The sequence below is a fragment of the Peromyscus maniculatus genome, chromosome 6, assembly GCF_049852395.1.
Source record: "Peromyscus maniculatus bairdii isolate BWxNUB_F1_BW_parent chromosome 6, HU_Pman_BW_mat_3.1, whole genome shotgun sequence".
Taxonomy (NCBI): domain Eukaryota; kingdom Metazoa; phylum Chordata; class Mammalia; order Rodentia; family Cricetidae; genus Peromyscus; species Peromyscus maniculatus.
The window spans coordinates 118932680-118953141 of NC_134857.1; the positions used below are offsets into that span (position 1 = coordinate 118932680).

At 37.3% G+C, this 20462-nt stretch overlaps 1 protein-coding gene across 2 annotated transcripts in view; it reads left to right on the plus strand.

Moving 5' to 3' along the window:
* Stpg2 (sperm tail PG-rich repeat containing 2) overlaps positions 1-20462 on the plus strand; it is a 467029-nt gene that overhangs the window by 185226 nt on the left and 261341 nt on the right. Inside the window, exon 12 of one of the 2 annotated variants that reach the window (XM_076575061.1) lies at positions 15983-16773. The exons of the other annotated variant lie outside the window; for it this stretch is intronic. Within the exon in view, the coding sequence (XP_076431176.1) occupies positions 15983-16014 (32 nt within the window). The 3' untranslated portion in view covers positions 16015-16773. Of the gene's footprint in view, positions 1-15982; positions 16774-20462 lie in introns of those variants that run through there. 2 annotated transcript variants of the gene reach the window in all.

The window sequence follows — 20462 nt, forward strand, 5'->3', positions numbered from 1 at the left end:
ATTATTTAAAGCATTGTTTTATCCATGATGCACCTGAAACCTATAAGCACATTTCCCGACATTAGGATTAAAAGAACTTGAGCTAATCAGGGAAATGCAAACCAAAATGTCTTTGAGATACCATCTTACACCTGTCAGAATGACCAAGATAAAAAACACCAATGACAGCTTATGTTGGAGAGGATGTGGAACAAAGATGTCAGGAATGCAAACTTATACAGCCACTTTGGAAATCAGTGTGGTGACCTATCAGAAAATTGGGAACCAATCTTTCTCAAGACCCAGCGATACTACTCTTGGGCATAGTCTCAAAGAATCCTTAATCATACCACAAGGACACTTGCCCAGCTGTGTTCATAGCAGCATTATTTATAATAGCCAGAACCTGGAAACAACCTAGATGCCCCTCAACCAAAGAATGGATAAAGAAAATGTGGTATATCTACATGATGGAGTATTACTTATTGGGAAAAAACAATGACATCATGAAATTTGCAGGCAAATGGATGGAACTAGAAAAAATTATCCTGAGTGAGGTAACGCAGACCCAGAAAGACAAACATGGTATGTACTCACTCATAAGTGGATATTAGATGTAAAGCAAAGGATAACCAGACTACAATCCTCAGCCCCAGAGAAGCTAGGTAACAAGGAGGACCCTAAGAAGATGTATGGATCTCCCTGGGAAGAGGAAATAGATAAGATGCCCTGGCTAAACTGGGAGTGGTGGGGGAGGGGGAGGAGGGAGTAATGGGGAGGAAATGAGGGAATGGGAACATGAGGGATCAGGATGGTTGAGTTGGGGGTGGGACAGAGGGGGAGTGTAATAAAGGAGGTATCTTGATAGAGAGGGCCATTAGGGATTAGAGAGAAACCTAGTGCTGGTGAAACTCCCAGGAAACCACAAGAATGACACCAGCTAACTCCTAGCAGTAGTGGAGAGGGTGCCTGAACTGGCCTTCCCCTGTAATCAAATTGGTGACTACCCTAATTGTCATCATAGAACCTTCATCAAGTAGCTGATGGAAGCTGATGCAGAGATCCATAGCCAAGCACTGGGCCGAGCTCTTGGAGTCCAGTTAAAGAGAGGGTAGAGGGATTATATGAGCAAGGGGGTGTCAACATCATGATGGGAAAATCCACAGAGACAGCAAACCTGAGCTTGTGGGAGCTCACAGACACTGGGCAGACATCTAGGGAGCTGGCATGGGACCCACTTAGGCCCTCTACATCTGGGTGACAATGTGTAGCTTTGTCTTTTGTGGGGCCCCTAGCAGTGGTACCAGGAACTGTCCCTGATGCCTGAATTGGCTCTTTGGAACCTATTCCCTATGGTGGGAAGCCTTGTTCAGTCTTGATACAGGGGGCAGGAGCATGGTCCTGCTACAGCTTGATATACCATGCTTTGTGGATTCCCAGGGGAGACCTTACCCTATCTGAATGGAGAGGGATGAGGAGTAGATAGGGGGGTATAAGGGAGGTGGGGGTAGGGATCAGGAGTAGAGGAGGGAGAGGAAACTGGGGTTGGTATATAAAATAACATAAAGAAAAACTATAAATGAATTAATTTTAAAAAGAACTTGAGCTAGGATAGCGAGGTTAGTGGACATTTCAGACACACTTGGCTTTGATTCATCCTCTTCTACATTCATTTCTCCCACCCCCTTACTTTTAACTGATATCCTCAGTAGTCCCTTCCACTTTTATCTGACATGTGTTATATTAGTCTTTCAGTCTTCCTTATACCCTCTTTTCACTTGCTAATGGTCCTCTCTCCAGTGTCATAACCTATATCCACACTTACACACATATAAAATATATATGTAATATATACATACATAAAAAGTATAAGCTAGTATTGACAAATGAGGGAAAATGCACAGTATTTGTCTTTCTGAACCTGGCATACCATTCTTAATATAACGATTTTCAGATCTAAACACTGTTTTACAATGTTTCTAAATTTATTTTTCTCTCTATCTGAAAAAAATTCTGTTATTTATATGTACCTGATTGGCACTAGGTTGTTTTCATTTTGTTATTGTGCAAAAGGCAGCAATGTACATGGATGACCAAGTAGAATATAGAATCCTTTGGATAGATGTTCAGGAATGATATAACTCAGTTTTATGGATGTTCTATTCTTAGTCTTTGTTTTTTTTATTTATAAGCTTTATTATAAAATACTTGCAAATAAAAAACAATAACACACTAACATTTATACCAAAAGATTTTTACCTCTCTATGAGCTTCTATACAGTCCTTGGGTTTTTTTCTTGTGCAACTAGAGTCCTTTCTAGAATGTTCTTACACATGCCTATATTTTGAAGTGTTTTCCCTACATTTACTTCTCTGCATGTGGATATCCACCTTTTCTAGCACCATTGCTGAATGAGCCATCCTTTTTTCCATTGCACATTTTTTTTTACACCATTGCCCAAACATATGTGACAACAACTATGTGCTGTGGGATGTTCTGTATGGCAAATGTGTTGCTCTGATTGGTCAGTAAATAAAATACTGATTGGCCAGTGGCTAGGCAGGAAGTATAGGCGGGACTAACAGAGAGGAGAAAAGAAAGAACAGGAAGGCAGAAGGAGTCACTGCCAGCCGCCGCCAGGACAAGCAGCATGTGAAGATGCCGGTAAGCCATGAGCCACATGGCAAGGTATAGATTTATAGAAATGGATTAATTTAAGATATAAGAACAGTTAGCAAGAAGCCTGCCACTGCCATACAGTTTGTAAGCAATATAAGTCTCTGTGTTTACTTGGTTGGGTCTGAGCGCCTGTGGGACTGGCAGGTGACAGAGATTTGTCCTGACTGTGGGCCAGGCAGGAAAACTCTAGCTACAACTCTGTGGACTTACTCAATGGTTCTCTATTACCTATTGGTGTACATGTCTGTTTTATGACGTTTCCTTTTTGTCTTTTCACTATAACTTTATAGTGTAATTGGATGTTAATAACTGTGATATCTCTGGTAGTGTTGTTTTTGCTTAGGATTTTTTGGGCTATTTTTTGTGTTTCCATATGAGTTTCAGGATTATTGGATTTTAGTTCTGTAAAGAATGCCATTGAAAATACCCAATGGGGATTGTATTGAACATGTGGATTACTTTTGGTAATATAGTTTAATTCTACAGTATTAATATTGCCAATCTGGAAGTATGGAAGATCTCTCCAACATCTTGTATCTTCTTCAATTATTCTTTTCAGTGTCTTAAATCTTTACCTTCTGCTGCTTTGTTGGCTTATTGTTAGGTTCTTATATGCAATTTTGAATGGGACTTTTTTTTTTTTTTTTTTTTTTTTTTTTCGAGACAGGGTTTCTCTGTGTAGCTTTGCGCCTTTCCTGGATCTCGCTCTGTAGACCAGGCTGGCCTTAAACTCACAAAGATCTGCCTGCCTCTGCCTCCTACGTGCTGGGATTAAAGGCGTGAGCCACCACCGCCCAGCCCGGGACTTTTTTTTTTTTTTCTAAATTCCTTCTCAACAATTTGTTATTGGTATATGAAAAAGCCAATCATTTTTGTTTGTTGATTTTTGTGTAATGCAATTTTACTGAAAGTGTTTATCAGATATATTTTTTTCTGGTGGAGTCCTTAAGGTATTTTAAGTATAGAATCATGTTACTCAGTGTAATATTGGCTATGTGTGTGTTATATTTATCTTTCTGGTATTATAGAAGCTAGTGTTTAGGAGGAGACTTTCAGATCAGATCCAGTTTGGATTCTCTAAGTCCTGTGTCTGAAATACGTGTCATTTATACATACATATAATAATAGTAATCAAATTCAAAGAGGGCATGAGTTTGAGAAGGAGATAATGAGCTATTAGGAGGGAGGACAGGAAAGGAGGTAAGTGATGTAGAAGAGACCAAAAAAAAGAGTGTATAACAATGGAAAATCTGCATTAAATGTGAGATTCTATGACTTCAAAAGAAGATTTATTTTAATTACTCATGTGTCTGTTTGTGGGTATGTGCACTAGATCCCCCTTGGAGCTAGTGTTTCAAGGAGTTGTAGGCTGCCCAATATGGATGCTGGGAATGGAACTCAATTCTTCTGTAAGAGCAATATATGCTTTTAACTGTTAAGCCATCTCTACAGTCCCTTTATTTGACATTGAAGTAGTTTTTGTATATATGCAGCTCACACAAGGCTGAGAGAGTTGTCTGGGTTGAACATAAAAAGGAAATATTTAATGGATATTATTAAATCCTTGATATTGTAAATAATCACAGGAGACTATATCAGAAGCAAAAGGGGGAAACACCCAGACTATTGCATCTTTCAGATTGTCATGTAGACAACGCAACACAAGAGGACCAATATAGACTAGACATGTATTTGTTGTATATTTTTTACTTAAAATTTTAAACTGTCAAAATCAAGCCAACCAATGTTTCAGTGCACTGGTAATCACAATAGCCAGACTTACTCAAATTATTTATTCAAGTTTATTATAGAGAATAATTGGGAGCAACCTTTTATAAAGACTGATCTAAAATTGCTTTTGAATCCACAGTTTTAGAAATATGCATGGAACAGATATATAGATTATAATAAAATTTCTGTATATTAAAGGATAACATTAGAGAATAGTCTTAAATCTGTTTATAAACTGTCATAAAATATCCAAGAGAGAATAAAAGGCTTGCACATAATGATTTGGATAAGAAACTGTGCTAAGTTGAACCTAAGGCCATTAGAAGAGCCAGTATTCATGAGGAAATAAAAGTGACTGTGTACAAAGGAGTGTTCAAGGTTTACTTTTATCTCTCCACATTGAATGTAGCTGTGAAGGACCATGACATTTCTTCAAATTTTAATGAATTGTCTATTTAAAAACTTTTTTTTTTTTTTTTTTTTTTTTTTTTGGTTTTTCGAGACAGGGTTTCTCTGTGTAGCTTTGCGCCTTTCCTGGAGCTCACTTGGTAGCCCAGGCTGGCCTCGAACTCACAGAGATCCGCCTGGCTCTGCCTCCCGAGTGCTGGGATTAAAGGCGTGCGCCACCACCGCCCGGCTTTTAAAAACTTTTACTTCTGTTGGTTGCTAAAAAAGCATGCCATTTTCAAAAGGCAACAGATAAATAAACTTCTTTTCAAGTACTTGATTTTTATTAATTTATTTCGAGAATTTCATATATGAGCATACTCTGTTTACTTTATTTATACCCCTCCTCTCTTTCTCCAGGTTTTCTCATGTTCTCCTGTAGATAGACTTTTCTGTACTGCCAGCCAGCCCCCAAATCAAAACACAGAGACTTCTTATTAACTATGAAAACTCGGCGTATAGCTTAGGCTTCTTTCTAACTAGCTTTTATAACTTAAATTAACTCATCTTGATTAATTTATGTGCTGCCATGTGGCTCATGACTTCTTACTTCCTCTCCTGTGTGTCCTGCCTCTCATGGCATCTCTGCCCTTCTTTGTCCCAGCATCCTCTGTGCCTGGAAATCCTAACTAGCTTTTGGCCTTTCAGCTCTTTATTAAACCAATCAGAGTGACACTTCTTCACGGTTCACAAAAAGATTATTCCACAACATCCTCTGTCCCACCTCTCCTGGAATTTATGACCTGTTCTAAAAGTTTTATTTTTGTCTCTGTCTCCTGAGTCTAGTTAGTATTGACTGCATAATACTAGTATTTTCTAAAGCAATAAAATACTTTCTCTTTTATGTGATAATTTTAATAAAAATGCTTCCTGGAGCATGTTATTTAAATAGAGAGGCAATGGTACAATAATCAAATTGTGAGATTTCTCACTATATTTTCATGAGGTACATGTTGGCTTCCTGTTATACTTTATTAAGAATTCATTAATTCAACAAAGGATTATTGAATAGTGTGTTTTATCATGCATTGACAGCTTCTTGCAGGCAGGGGCTATGTCTTTTTTTTCTTGTACCCCAAAGCCTGATATATGGAGAATATTAGGTAAATATGTAAGTATGTATTCTATTGTAATCTGTTGTGGTAGTATTGTGTTCCCTTGAAATATTGTGCACTCTAAGAAATTTATCTGGGGTCAGAGACAGAGCAGCTACAATATTAAACATAGAGGTTAGGCAGTGGTAACACATGCCTTTAATCCTAGCATTCCAGAAGCAGAAATCCCTCTGGATCTCTGTGAGTTCAAGGCCACACTGGAAACAGCCAGCCATGATGACTCACGCCTTTAATCCCAAGAAGTGAGCCTTTAATCCCAGGGAGTGGTGTCAGAAAGCAGAAAGACATATAAGAGTGAGGACCAGGAACTAGAAGCTTTTGGCCTGGTTAAGCTTTTAGGCTTTGAGCAGCACAGTTCAGCTGAGATTCATTCTGGATGAGGACTCAGAGGTTTCCAGTCTGAGGAAACAGGACCAGCTGAGGAACTGGTGAGGTGAGGTAGCTGTGCCTTGTTCTGCTTCTCTAATCTTCCAGCATTAACCCCAATAACTGGCCTCAGGTTTGATTTTATTAATAAGAACTTTTAAGATTCCTGTTACAATCTATACTTCCAGTTCTTTATATGACAGTATACTTCATGAAGCTCTAGGGTAGTATTCTTGGGTAGTACTCACTAGTATACTCGTTGCTTACTACGGTTTTGAGGTTGTCTTTACAAGTGGATAGTCCCCACAAATACCATCCTTTCAGTGGAAGTTTTTGGAAATCAGAAATTTCAGGAAAGCAAATGTCATTATAGCAGGAACTATTGAATTCAGTAAGACCACTGAAATTATGTGGAGTTTGGGGATACCATGTTACAGAGGAAAGTTGCTGTCAAATTGTCTTTATAGTACGATGAGAATTACCAGGCAATTGTGTGTTTTACACATATACAGAATGGAAAATGAAAGTGAATTATTATTGTTACTGCCAGGATAGCTGTCACAGACCAGGGCCTCCCTATTAGAGTGTGGAGTTGTCTGTGGGAAGTGGTAGCCTCCACATAGACATAGAACATTTAAGTTTTCCTTGTTTAGGTGGGACATTGTGATTCATTCTTATCCATAGATTTGCATAGAAATAATGCAACATTTAAGTTGAAGTGATTATACCATTGCCATTTCTCTTTCATTCTCTTTTTCTATCTCTTAGCTGGATATTTATAGCCAAGAAGACTTGGAAGGTCTCTTCTATATTACAGCGGAAACACTGATGATAGCCACAGTCTTTGAATACTAGTGTAAAATAGATCTCTTACGCCTTTACTCTTGCCTCTCTTAACTGGGATGACATGATGTTTTGGATACAGTGATCCTTAAGCAAACTGTGTCTGGGGGGCATTTGAGTGTGACTTGATCATGAGGATTTTGCCTTTATCAGTGAGGTAGTGCATTGGTGAATTCAGAATTTGAACAGGTATTTTGAAACTGACAGATCAGTAGAAGTTTGGGCCAAGATGGAGGACATAGGTCACTGGGTGTGTCTTACTCAGGTTCCTCCTGTCCATCCCTTTCTCTGCTTCTTGGCTACCATGAAGTAAGGAATTTGCTCTGCCATATGCTCTCTGCAATGACTTCCAGCCTTACTACAGACTTAGAACAAAATGGAACCAAGTGACATGGACTGAGACTTTGAGCCCGAACCAATTTTGTCATCCTTTATCTTATTTTCTCAGGGATTTGCTACAGGGAGGAAACATCTAACATACCACGTGAGAATAAACATGTGGTTCTCTTTGTTGTCATTATCCTAATATTATCCTTAAAAGATGTTAAGGTGTGTTTCTTAGATGCAGCAGAAGGATGCTTATTGTTTTAGAATCCATTCTCTTAGTCTGTGTCTTTGTATTGGGGAATTGAGATCATTGATGCTGAGAGCTATCAATGAGCAGTGTTTGTTAATTTCCATTATTTTGTTGTTGTGTCATGGTTCCTCCCCCTTTTGATTTGCTGGTCTGATATTATTTATTCATTGTGTTTTCTTGTGTGTGGTTAACCTCTTCAGGTTGAAGTTTTCCTTCTAGTGCCATTGTAGAGCTGGATTTGTAGTTAAATACTACTTGAGTTTGATTTTATCATGGAATGTCTGTCTTTCTCCATCTACTGTGATTGCAAGTTTTGCTGGAAATAGTAGTCTGCACTGGACTCTATTGTTTCTTAGAGTCTGCAGTACATCTGTCTAGGTCCTTCTGGCTTTTAGAGTCCCCATTGAAAAGTCAGGGGTTGTTCTAAATAGGTCTGCCTTTATATGTTACTTGGTATTTTTCTCTTACAGCTTTAAATATATTTTTTCTTCTGTACATTTAATGTTTTGAATATTATGTGGTGAGGGGACATTTTTTTTTTCTGGTCCAAACTATTTGATTCTCTGTATGCTTCTTGTACCTTAATAGGCAACCCCTTTTTTAGTTCAGGGGAATTTTCTTCTATGATTTTGTTGAAAATATTTTCTGTGCCTTTTACCTGGTTTATTCTCTTCCATCTTTTACTATTATTTGTAGACTTGGTCTTTTCATGGTGCCTAAGAATTTCTGTGTGTGTTTTGTGCCAGGAGGAGTTTTTTTTTCTTTTTTCTTTCTTTTTTTTAAGTTTTTTTGAGATAGGGTTTCTTTGTGTAACAGTCCTGGCTGTCCTGGAACTCACTTTGTAGACCAGGTTGGCCTCAAAATTCACTGAGATATGCCTGCCTCTGCCTCCCAAGTGCTGGGATAAAAGAAAGGCATGAGCCATCACCACAAGCTGTGCCAGGAGTTTTTTTAATTTAACGTTTTCTTTTCCTGAGGTATCCATTTCTTCTATACTGTCTTCAATGACCGACATTCTCTCTTCCCTCTGTTGTATTCTGTTGGTGAGGCTTGTCGGTTTTCCTTCAGTTTGGGTTTCCTTATTGATTGTATTTCCAGGTGCATGTCTTGAAATATTTTGTTCATTTCCTTCTACTGTTTGTGTTTTCCTAGATTTCATTAATGGATTTATTCACATCCTCTTTAAGGATCTCTATCATATTCATAAAGGCTATTTTAAGGTCTTTTTCTTGTGCTTCATCTGTATTGCATTTCACAGGGCTTATTGTAGTAGAGTTGCTGGGTTCTAGTGGAGATATGTTCTTCTGGATGTTTATGCATTTTTAAAAATAATTTATTTAATTTTATGTCCATTGGTGTGAGGGTGTCAGATCCCCTTGAACTGGAGTTACAGACAATTGTGAGCTGCCATGTTGGTGCCAGAAACTGAACCAGAGTCCTCTGGAAGAGGAGCTAGTGCTCTTAACCACTGAGCCATCTCTCCAGCCCCTGTTAATGTGTTTTCACACTGGTGTCTAGGCATCTGGATTTGGGATGATTGTAATTCTAAGTACTAATATCTGATCTTGTCTTTGTTGGGTGGGTGTTGTGTTTCTTGGTTTCTGTTGCCCTCTTTGGTTCTTAGGGAAAGAGAGTATTTCTTCTAAGTCCGGGAAGCATAATGATAGAAATTAGTGCATTCAAAAGATTGTTAAGTCATTAAGTTACAAGAAAAGGTTAAGGAAATAGGGAAGGATAAGAGAACTAAGGATCATGATGTCCTTGACATGCTCCTACTTCTTATACATAATCATTGCAACTTTTCCACCAAGAGATGATCATTTTTGCCCTGTTAATTTAACAGTCCAGGCATTAGAAAACTGGTTTCTAATTCCAGTTTAATCATTTTCATGTAATTTACTGTTGTGGTAGAATGCATGAGACTGTTTCATCCAGGTATGATATTCCTTTCAAGCAGGTCCAGTTTTATAGAGTGGCTCCTTTTTGGAAATTCTATACTCTTGTTCTAAAATGAAATTAAAAATCGAATACTTGGAACAGTCAAACAACTCTTGTTTTATTAAAAGATATAGTAAAGTTTAAAAAATGGTTCAATGTAGGACAGTTGTAATATAAAATGCAGCCAGACAATGCTGGTGCTTATAAAAAGGCAGTGGCCTCTAGAATGCTAGTTTATATGCTAGCCATGTGGAAGGCTCAGATCATCCACTTTGTTATCCTTATCATAGCTGCATTTCAATTAAAACATGTTGCAATTTCCTTATTCTTTTTGAAATATTTTGAGATCCATTAGTGTGTCAGTGCCTTGGCATTGCTCTCTAATTGCAATAGATTTTGAGTGATAAAAATTGATTTTGGTAGATATTTTGTAGAGTCAGCATTGGTTACCTGAACACATTAGAGTACCCTATAACTTAAAATGCTGTCATGCTGTTACAAGTTTTCATCACCTGAACTTGAGATTAGGAGGGCAGTTTGTTCTTTATTAAGAAAGATGTGCATTTAGGGGAAGTGTAACGAGATGTTGAATTCTAAGAAATATTGAGCCCTAAAGTGTATTTTAAAAGTATTCTTTCTACACATAAAGCTAAATTAAACTAACATAGTTTCAGTGTATCTATTTTACCAAATGGTAGCATTTTGGGACTCATATTTTATATGTAATATTTTATTGTAGTTTTGTTACAAAGCAATTAACCGGAGTTGTAATTTATATTACTAGACATTTCTATATCTTTACTTATTAATGATAAAACATAGCCTCCAAACCATCAATATTTTAAAATAAACATGCCTGTGTATGCCCTGTAATTCCAGCACTGGGGGCATAGGCAGACCCCATGAGCTTCCAGGGCAGCCAGCCTAGCCAAAGCTTCCAGTTCAGTGAGAGACATGAGCAATAGAGGAAGGTACATAAAGTCCTGTTCTGACCTCCAAATGTGTATGCATGTGTGTACATACCCACACACTCATGTATGTACATAGATATACATATAAAACACACCACACATACAAATATTCACATTAAATATGGATAGATAAACATGAATTATCACTATATATCTCAACGTGTTTCTTTCTGTGAACCCACAATTGTGGTGATATTGTGTTCCCCAAAATATTGTGCACCCTAATAAACTTATCTGGGGTCAGAGAACAGAACAGCCACTAGATACAGAGGCCAGAAAATGGTGGCACACACACCTTTAATCCTAGCATTCCAGAGCCAGAGATCCATCTGGATCTCTGTGAGTTCAAAGCCATATTGAAAACAGCCAGGCATTGTGACTCATGCCTTTAATCCCAGGAAGTTATGGCAGAAAGCAGAAAGGTATATAAGGCATGAAAACCAAGAACTAGAGCCTTGTTAAGCTTTTAGGCTTTTGAGCAGCAGTTTAGCTGAGATTCATTTGGATGAGGACACAGAGGCTTCCAGTCTGAGGAAACAGGATCAGCTGAGTGGGGTGGCTGTGGCTTGTTCTGTTTCTCCAATCTTCTAACATTCACCCTAATACCTGGCTCCAGGTTTGATTTTATTAGTAAGACCTTCTAAGATTCATGTTACACACCCCTGTAACCATTGTCAAGATGAGGGAGCATATAGCACCACGGTCCCCTAGCTCCAGGCTCTCCACTAACTTTCTCCCACTGTTTTGTCTCTGTCACCACTGTTTCTCTTTGGCTGTTTTCAACGTATGTATAAGGTGAATAGTAAAGTGGGTATTAGTCTTTGTCTGGCTTCTTTCTCTCTTGCAAGCTGTAATCCATGTTTTTTCCAAAAACAATGATAAACAATATCTAGTCCAACCTAAGTAGAATAATGTACTACAATTTCTTTATCCATTTTACTGCAGATGGAAATTTGTTTTGTTTCCTTGCTGCTGTTCAGTGTTGTAGTGAACATTCATATATATGTATATTTGTGATACATATAAGTAATATATAATATTTTTTTCTTGATACATATAATTATACATACATTTCCTTTCATTACATTCGTGGGGATGAAATCTCTGAGTCATATGGTTTGTGGATGTTTCATTTAACAGATCTTGCCTAATGGTTTTTTCCAAATGAATCTAGTGATTACATTCCCCCAGCAGTATACGAGACTTGCAGTTGTTCCAGGATTCCCCAAAGCACAGTGCTGTCACTTTCGTTTGTTTCTTCTGACTTAAAAGCATTTGCCATTTGCTGAATGAGCCATCCTTTTTTCCATTGCACATTTTTTTTTTTACACCATTGCCCAAACATATGTGACAACAACTATGTGCTGTGGGATGTTCTGTATGGCAAATGTGTTGCTCTGATTGGTCAGTAAATAAAATACTGATTGGCCAGTGGCTAGGCAGGAAGTATAGGCGGGACTAACAGAGAGGAGAAAAGAAAGAACAGGAAGGCAGAAGGAGTCACTGCTCTCCCACTGACTAAATGGCTAGCCAGTGAGCTCTGTGGATCCAGGGCTCAGGCCCCTCCCACAGTGACCACACCTATATTTTAGTGTGGGAGCTGTGGATTCAAACTCATATTCCCATGCTTGTGCTTCACCAATAGGCCCTTAACCAACAGAGCCATCACCCCAACCCCTCACAAACACTGTGTGTGAGGCCACTTTATGGTCCTCTTGTGGTATTTCCATGGGAGACTTGGTTATCAGATTTTGATTGTTCATGTTTGGCTGAAGAGAAAAGCAGGGAAACTTTTTTTTTTTTTTTTTTTTTTTTTTTGGTTTGGTTTTTCGATACGGGGTTTCTCTGAGTAGCTTTGCGCCTTTCCTGGGACTCACTTGGTAGTCCAGGCTGGCCTCGAACTCACAGAGATCCGCCTGGCTCTACCTCCCAAGTGCTGGGATTAAAGGTGTGCGCCACCATCCCCGGGCTTGCAGGGAAACATTTTTAACTAGATGTTGCTCTGATTTAAATAATTTCAAAGCCTTACTCTCTGAAAATAACAATTATTATTTAACTAGCTAATTTTACTATTTCCAATTTGTTGGTAGTGTTTCAGTATGATTCATTTCTAAATATATCTTAATTTGTGATATCATCTCTCTTTTGATGTATACTTTTTTAAAATTAAATTAAAAATTTTTCTATGTTTGTGGTTTTTCAAAAATCACAGTATATTTCTTTCTTTATTAGACAGGGTTTTACGTGTGCCAGACTGGCCTTGAACTTGATATGTGTATACACACACACACACACACACACACACACACACACACACACACACACAGTTCAGGACCATCTTGAATTTCTGATCCCTTTGCCACAACTTCCCAACTAAGATTGCAAGTACCTGGTTTATGTGGTGCTGGGAGTGGAATACAAGGCTTAATGCATGCTAGGAGAGAAGTTTGCCAACAGAGGTAGCCTTCCATCCTCATCCACACCTATCCAGTCTCTGACAGTTGATTAGTAAATGTCCACATTTTGGCAACTGTTTGTATATAGTTTATAGTCAAGTGCTTAGCACTTTGTAAGTTCTCCATTTGTGTTTAAAATGATGCCTATCTGCAAGTAGTTGGACCCAAAGTCCTATGTCACCTAAAGTAAAGCTTATTAGTTGAAATTTTCATATTGTCTGTATCTTGTTGAATAAATTACTTTGAGTGAGTATTAAAAACTCGTACCTTAGTGATATAATTTATATTTACTGCTTTGCTTCTATTTAACTTTGCTTAATGATTTTGGATTCAATGTTATTACTTGACTATAAATTATAGCCTTCTGGAGAAGTGAACTATGTATCATAATACAATGAATACCCTTATCTTCTTTATTTCTACTCACTCTTACTTTTTTCCTCCCTCCCTTCCTTCCTCCCTCCCTCCCCCTCTCTTTTTTGTTAGTAAGAGGGTAAGAACTCAATATTTCATCCTCTTTTATTTTAAAATGTTATCTGAATGTTTTAAGTTGGGTTCCATTTATTATTAACATATTTAGGAAATAGAATTTTTTTTGTTAGCAAGTCAAGCAATCTGTTCTGTTTCCCTCCACCTTTTTTTCTTTTATTGAAATAAAATATCCCTTTTCCCCATCCTACACCCTCACCCCTATTTCATTTGCTTCCTGTTTGGGAATATATTGGCAAATACTCTGATTTTGCATTTTAGTAAATACCTTTGTTTTTGTTATGTGCACATGTGATAAAGTTTATATAGCACTAAAACTTTTGTTCCTCCTGAGCCATATTTATCTATAATCTCAAATTTGTTTAATATGATAAATTTGTTTGGATTTATTTATATCTGTTGCTTTTTCATGTATTCTTTTCTTTATTATTTTGTATATTGGTCCATCCTTTATTTACATTTTACTTGAATGAAAAGGCAAAATATCTTTGGTGAATCTTAGGTATCTTTTAGAGATCCCCAGCAATCTCAATTGTTTGTCCAAGTCAGTACACATTGTCTGCTGAATAGTTATAAGTATGTAAATGATAAACATTTTTGTGGAACTAAAATCCTAGTACCTGACATAGGCAATGAACAGTGTAAAGTGTAAAATAGATACTAAATCATGTGTTACTTATTAATTATCAGAAAAAAATGAGGTAAAAGTGAGATTTTTCCAGTAAGGAAGACTGTGATCATCACACTAGGGAAATGACTTCTGAATTTGGGCGAGAGAGACTTGAGGGAATTGAGGAGCTTGCCAACAAGGGGTCATATACTACAGTAAGGACTGGGTAGGGCAGGACACGAGTGGGAAGCTGGGAAGGCTAAAGTAGAAAGATTGAAAGGATTCGATGTGTCTGGAGAGGTGCCCACCTCAGGACAGGGTTCTTCTCACGAGAGGGATTGAAGAGACCTAAGAATCCTGCTCAGATAAGGAGTTCTAGACCCCCTTAGGTCTGTATTTCATACTTGTTTTCTTCTTTCCTGAATGTCCTGGACTGAGGGCTTCCTTAGCAATCTTGCCTATTCTCATTCTGTCAGTTGTCATGCACACTAGTCTATTATGCACTTTTTGCTGTGCTTTTATATGTAGCTATCCAAAAATTTAAAAATATATTGTGTATATATATTTGTATCATAAAGCTTTTAATTTGTAGAACTTGTACCTTAAAATGGACAGCCACTGGATGAACTGTTTCTGTGGTTTAGGAGGTATTTGCAGCTGTGTGGTTAACCCCATCTGTTCCCCATGTGCCACAAGAAACCTGGGAGCTGTGCTTTACTGCTGCAGTGTATTCAGAGTAGTTGATTTTTATCTCCCATCTATATCTACCAATAATCTATCATCTTCTATCTATCTATCTATCTATCTATCTATCTATCTATCTATCTATCTATCTATCTATCATCTATCTATCAATCATCTATCTATCATCTATCATCTATCTCTATATATATCATGGTTATCATACTAATCATCTTTGTGTGAGTATCTATCTATATGGGAATTGTTTTACTTTTAAGGATAAGTATTGATTAAGTTGTAAGTTTGATGTACAGGCCAATTCATAAAAAAATCACAAATTATAGATTCACTGATAAAATGTAAATATATATATATATATATGTATATATATATATATATAAAACTGGGCTGCTATATATTGATATTTATTGCAAATAAAGCTTTTTAATATGGTTTCTATCTTCATAACTTTATAATACTTCTATTATTTGATTAATTATCTTGGTTAATGTGTTGAAGTTTGTCTAATCTTTGGTTTTTGAAATAGAATACACCAAAAAAAACTTCTTTTTGTAAAAAATTGGGAGGATACAGTTTGAGACCTTATTGTGATATAACCTAAATTTAACAGAGATTATTTGTATTCTAAACTGTTTTTGACTTTGACAACTTTAAAATTGCATCCACTGCTTGGCAGAAAAATGGTGTTACATAAAATCAAACATCAGTACAGTGTATAAAGTAGAGATTATAGTTGTTCTCTTAGCCATTTTATCTTAGTATAAATGAAATTCATTGTTCAGCATGGCCTTGTGAACTATGTTTTCCACTCAAGTTATTTCATAAAGATTAAATTAAATTCATTGCAGGGTACATTCTTTCAGAGATTGTAACAATTCCTATCTGTTTGAACTATACAATGATTTTTCTTTTCTTAGAGTGAGAAAAAGTTCAGAAAGACAGTTTTCCATCTCATTGCACCTTTTCTGAACAGTTCTCATACCTCAGCCATAAGGTTTTATTAAGTATAAATTGAAGTGAACCTGTGTCAGTAACAAATAATGAAAACACACCTTCAAATGTCTGCTCCGCTTTCCAGAGGATCTGAAAGTGTGCTTGCAGGATGGCTGAGAGAACCTGGGAAAGTATGGCTGAATCTGAGGAACCTGGTATATTTAGAATATTATAAAAGCCGAGCAACTGATTGCTTCAAATCACTGCTTTATGGGGAGAAAAATGGCTTCCTTCCGGATGCCTAGTCCTTAATTTCCGAACTGTGAATGTGTCAAGTTTTACCTGGTGAAGGGATTTTATGGATGGAATTAAAGACTGATAGTTTGCTGCTATTAAAATAAGGAGGGCTACCCGGATAGTCTCATTGAACCACATAATCCTTACGAAGAAGTCAGAATTGTTAACAAGAGGTGTGCCGCAGAAGCAGGAGGCAGAGGGAGACAATCCAGAACTGTGGACATGTGTGGAACAGAAGAAAGGGGCCAAAACAAAGCGGTGAGGGAAGATTCCCTGAGAGAAACTGGGTCCTAGTCAAGAACTCAAATGATTTATTAAATCTGAGTCTTGAAATGACTACTCTTCTGGACCCTCCATTAAAGAACAGATCCCCTCAGAAGCTTTTGTTTTGACCTTGTGAGAAACAAGCAAACACACAAGCTGAGACTAACAAACTTCTTACCCAAACAATTATGGGTTAACTTATCTGTTCTAGTCATTAAAATGTGGTAATTTATTATAACATTTTGTAATACAAAATGTAATAGAACACTTTACAAAACTGAAATGATTGGTGGTATTCTTTTTGCTCAGAAAATAAGAATTCTCTGAAAAAGACTGAAATGTCACCATGCAAAATAAATCAATGATTGTATTGTTATTTTGTTATTTCTCTGTTGAATCAATACAACAAAAGCAATTTAAGGAGAAAGGATTTATTTTGGCTCACGATTCAAGAATGCAGTCCACCATAGCAAAGAAGTTTTGCTGGCAGGAGTTTGAGGCAGCTGGACACTCTGAATCTACAGTGAAGAAGCAGGAAGTGATGAGTATTCATTCTTAGCTCTCTAATGAGGCTGCTGGTCAGAGGGGATCCTTCCATTTTAATGAACACAATGGATAATCTAGATAGTCTTTCTCAGGTATGCCCAAAAGCTTGTCTTTCAGATGATTCTGTCAAGTTGACAGTTAATGTTAACTATCACAGACAAGGAAATACTACACTGCAAATAGTTTCAGGTGTAGTTTATGAGGCTCTATGAAAACAAGAAAAGAGATCTCACTATGTAGAGTTTACACTCTGGTGGGAATAATAGACAATGAAAGAACAGAGGAATTCATGCAGAGTCACAAGTTATTCTAAAGTCCATGACCTTTTTTTAATATGTAAAAGGTTTTTATGGTTTGATGCCCTCCCCCCACCTTAGTTAGGGTGCTTTTCACTTAAATAAGAAATTAATTTGCCTTGAGATTTTACATTTTTAGGTATAAGAAGGAAAATAGCTGAAAAGAAGGAGATTTTGAAAGAAAAAGAAACAGAGAAGAAACCATTACAAGGTCAGTATTCAGGGCAGTGAGTTGGAGCCCAGCCAGTTGTCCAGATAGCCATAGAGTCTCTGATGTCCCTACTCTAATCTTCATTGGGAGAACTTAGATGAGAAACACATTAGGGAAAAATGACATTTCAAAGTCTTTCCCTAAATGCTGGAGGGCTGACCCACTCAGCTCCCTCTCAGGCCTAGAACCAGGGTATGAGTTGGCCCACGCCAATATCTACCCCATCCATGAACTGATGCAGCATGTGAAGGGGCTTGTCCTGCAGATCCAAAGCTGTCGGATCTCTGTGACACAACAAAGGGATGTCCAGGAGGAGTCCCAGTGAGGGCCTAGTATCAATAGTGCAGCAGAAGCCAGAGGCCTCAAGCCAGACCAATGACTCATTGCAATGAACACTTGCAAGTAAAGATAAATGAACTAAAGGGTACACTTTGTGACTCACTGGGCCACACTACAGGTTCCACACTGAGATTTTTCTTTTAAACTTTATTAATTCAAGGGGGTGTTACATAGAGCAGAGGGCAGATACGAAGGGATGGGGAGATGAAAAGATGAATGGGATCGGTTGTAGCAGGAATCTTAAATGGTCCTATTCATAAGAACAAACCTGGAGCCAGGTATTGGGGTGAATGCTAGAAGATCAGAGAAGCAGAACAAGCCACAGCTACCTCACTTTGCTAATTCCTCAGCTGATCCTGTTTCCTCAGACTGGAAGCCTCTGAATCCTCATTCAGAATGAATCTCAGCTGAACTGCTTCTCGAAAGCCTGAATGCTTAACCAGCTAAAAGCTTCTAGTTTCTGGTCTTCACGCCTTATATACCTTTCTGCTTTCTGCCATCACTTCCTGGGATTAAAGGCTCACTTTCTGGGATTAAAGGCGTGAGTCACCATGCCTGGCTGTTTCCAGTATGGCCTTGACCTCACAGAGATCCAGAGGGATTTCTGCCTCTGGAATGCTAGGATTAAAGGTGTGAGTGCCACCATTTTCTAGCCTCTGTATCTAGGGGCTGTTCTGATTCTGACCCCAGATAAGTTTACTAGGGTGCACAATACCACCACAATCTTGATGTGTGATGTGAAATCCACAAAGAATCAACAAAAAGTTAAAAAGTTTTCATATAAAATTAAAGTAAAAAAATTCCACACCCCCCAAGCCCAGTATAGTGACATTCACCTTAAATCCCAGCACTTGGGAGGCAGAGGCAGGTGTATCTCTGTGAGTTTGAGGACAACCTGATTTCAGTAGTGAGTTCCAGGACACCCAAGGCTACAAGGTTACATAGAGAGATGTCTCAAAAAACTAAACAAATAAGCAAAAACTCTCCCAAAATGATCATAATTTTTAATCACACAAAAATAATTAATTTTAGCCATAAGTAATCATTACATAATCTATACTTTTAGGACTTGAAAATTCATAAAAGTTGAATACAATGATTATGCATAATTTTATCACTGATTGATAGAATGATGGTGTAAATGTAGATTCAGTAGAAGAGGACAGTGATTGATGATTTTTATTTCCTAGTTAATACACACCATGTAGTTGTGAAAGAAGACTAAGATGGTCTTTATTATTTTTGTGTTTGACTTAAAGCAATTTACATACTTTGCTTGATGAGGAACTAGATACAATGGTTGTTATTGGAATTATGATTTTTCCTTAATCACATTTTATTAATATATCTATTAATAGTTATTTTAATTTTAAATAGCCTACCTTTTGTTTGATCTCATAATCAAAAAGGAAACTTGGAGCTACTTTTAGTTTCAGTGATCTAGTTAACATATTCACATAAATTAATCATTTCCTTCATTTATTAATAGAAAAAATAGAGTAATAAAAACCTATAACTTCAAGTTTAGCACCTAAGTCTACCATAACTTTGAAATTGGTGATTTTCCCTGTATACCATATTGCAAGTTTAAGAGTTATTTCAGAAAACAAAAACATACTTGAAATCCAGTGGAATAAAAAAATAGAACCTGAAAAAAAATCTAGTTATTAGGAAGTTATTAAGATTGATAAATTTTAGGTAAGCTTCTCAAGTTAAAGAGATACATTAAACTATTAAAGGATGAATACAATAAAATCTAAATGTATTTTTATATACTACTATTAGATACTCAGAGTTCTGAAATGTAAGATTGCTTAAGATATGAGAATTAATAAAATGTGCTAAAAAATACACTGAAAAACTTCAATGACCATTTACATTAAAAAATATTCTCACTTTTCCAACCTTTCAGACCTCTCACATCATTTTCCAGGGTCTAGCTTGTGAATGTGACCCACCACATCCCTTCTCAACTGTCTTAGGGTTTTTATTGCTGTGAAAAGACACCATGACCATCACAACTCTTATAAAAAAAAACATTTAATTGGGGTGGCTTGCTTACAGTTTCAGAGGTTCAGTCCATTATGATCATGAAGAAGAGCAGCATGCAGGCAGACATGGTGCTGGAGCTGAGAGTGCTACATCTTGCAGGCAACAGGAAGTCAACTGACTGTCATACTGAGGGAAGCTTGAGAAAAGAGACTTAAAAGCCTGCCTCCACAGTGGCGTATTTCCTTCAACAAATGCCTCCTCATAGTGCCATTCCATTTGTGGGCCATTTTATTTCAAACCACCACATTCTACTTCCTGTCCTTCAAAGGCTTATGGCCATATCATAATACAAAAAATGCATTCAGTCCAACGTTAAAAGTCCTCATAATCTATAACAGTCTCACACTTATTTCAAAGTCCAAATTCCAAAATCTCTTATGAATCTCATGACAATCTCTTAACTGTAATCACCTGTTAAAAATCAAAATCAAAAAGCAGATCACATACTTACAACATATAATGGCACAGGATATACATTACCATTCCAAAACACACGGGGGGGCGGGGGGGGGGGGGGGGAGTATAATGAGGAAATGCTGGACCGAAGCAAGACCAAAAGCTAGCTGGGCAAACTCCAGACTCTGTATCTCCATGCCAGATGTCAAAATGCTCTCAACATC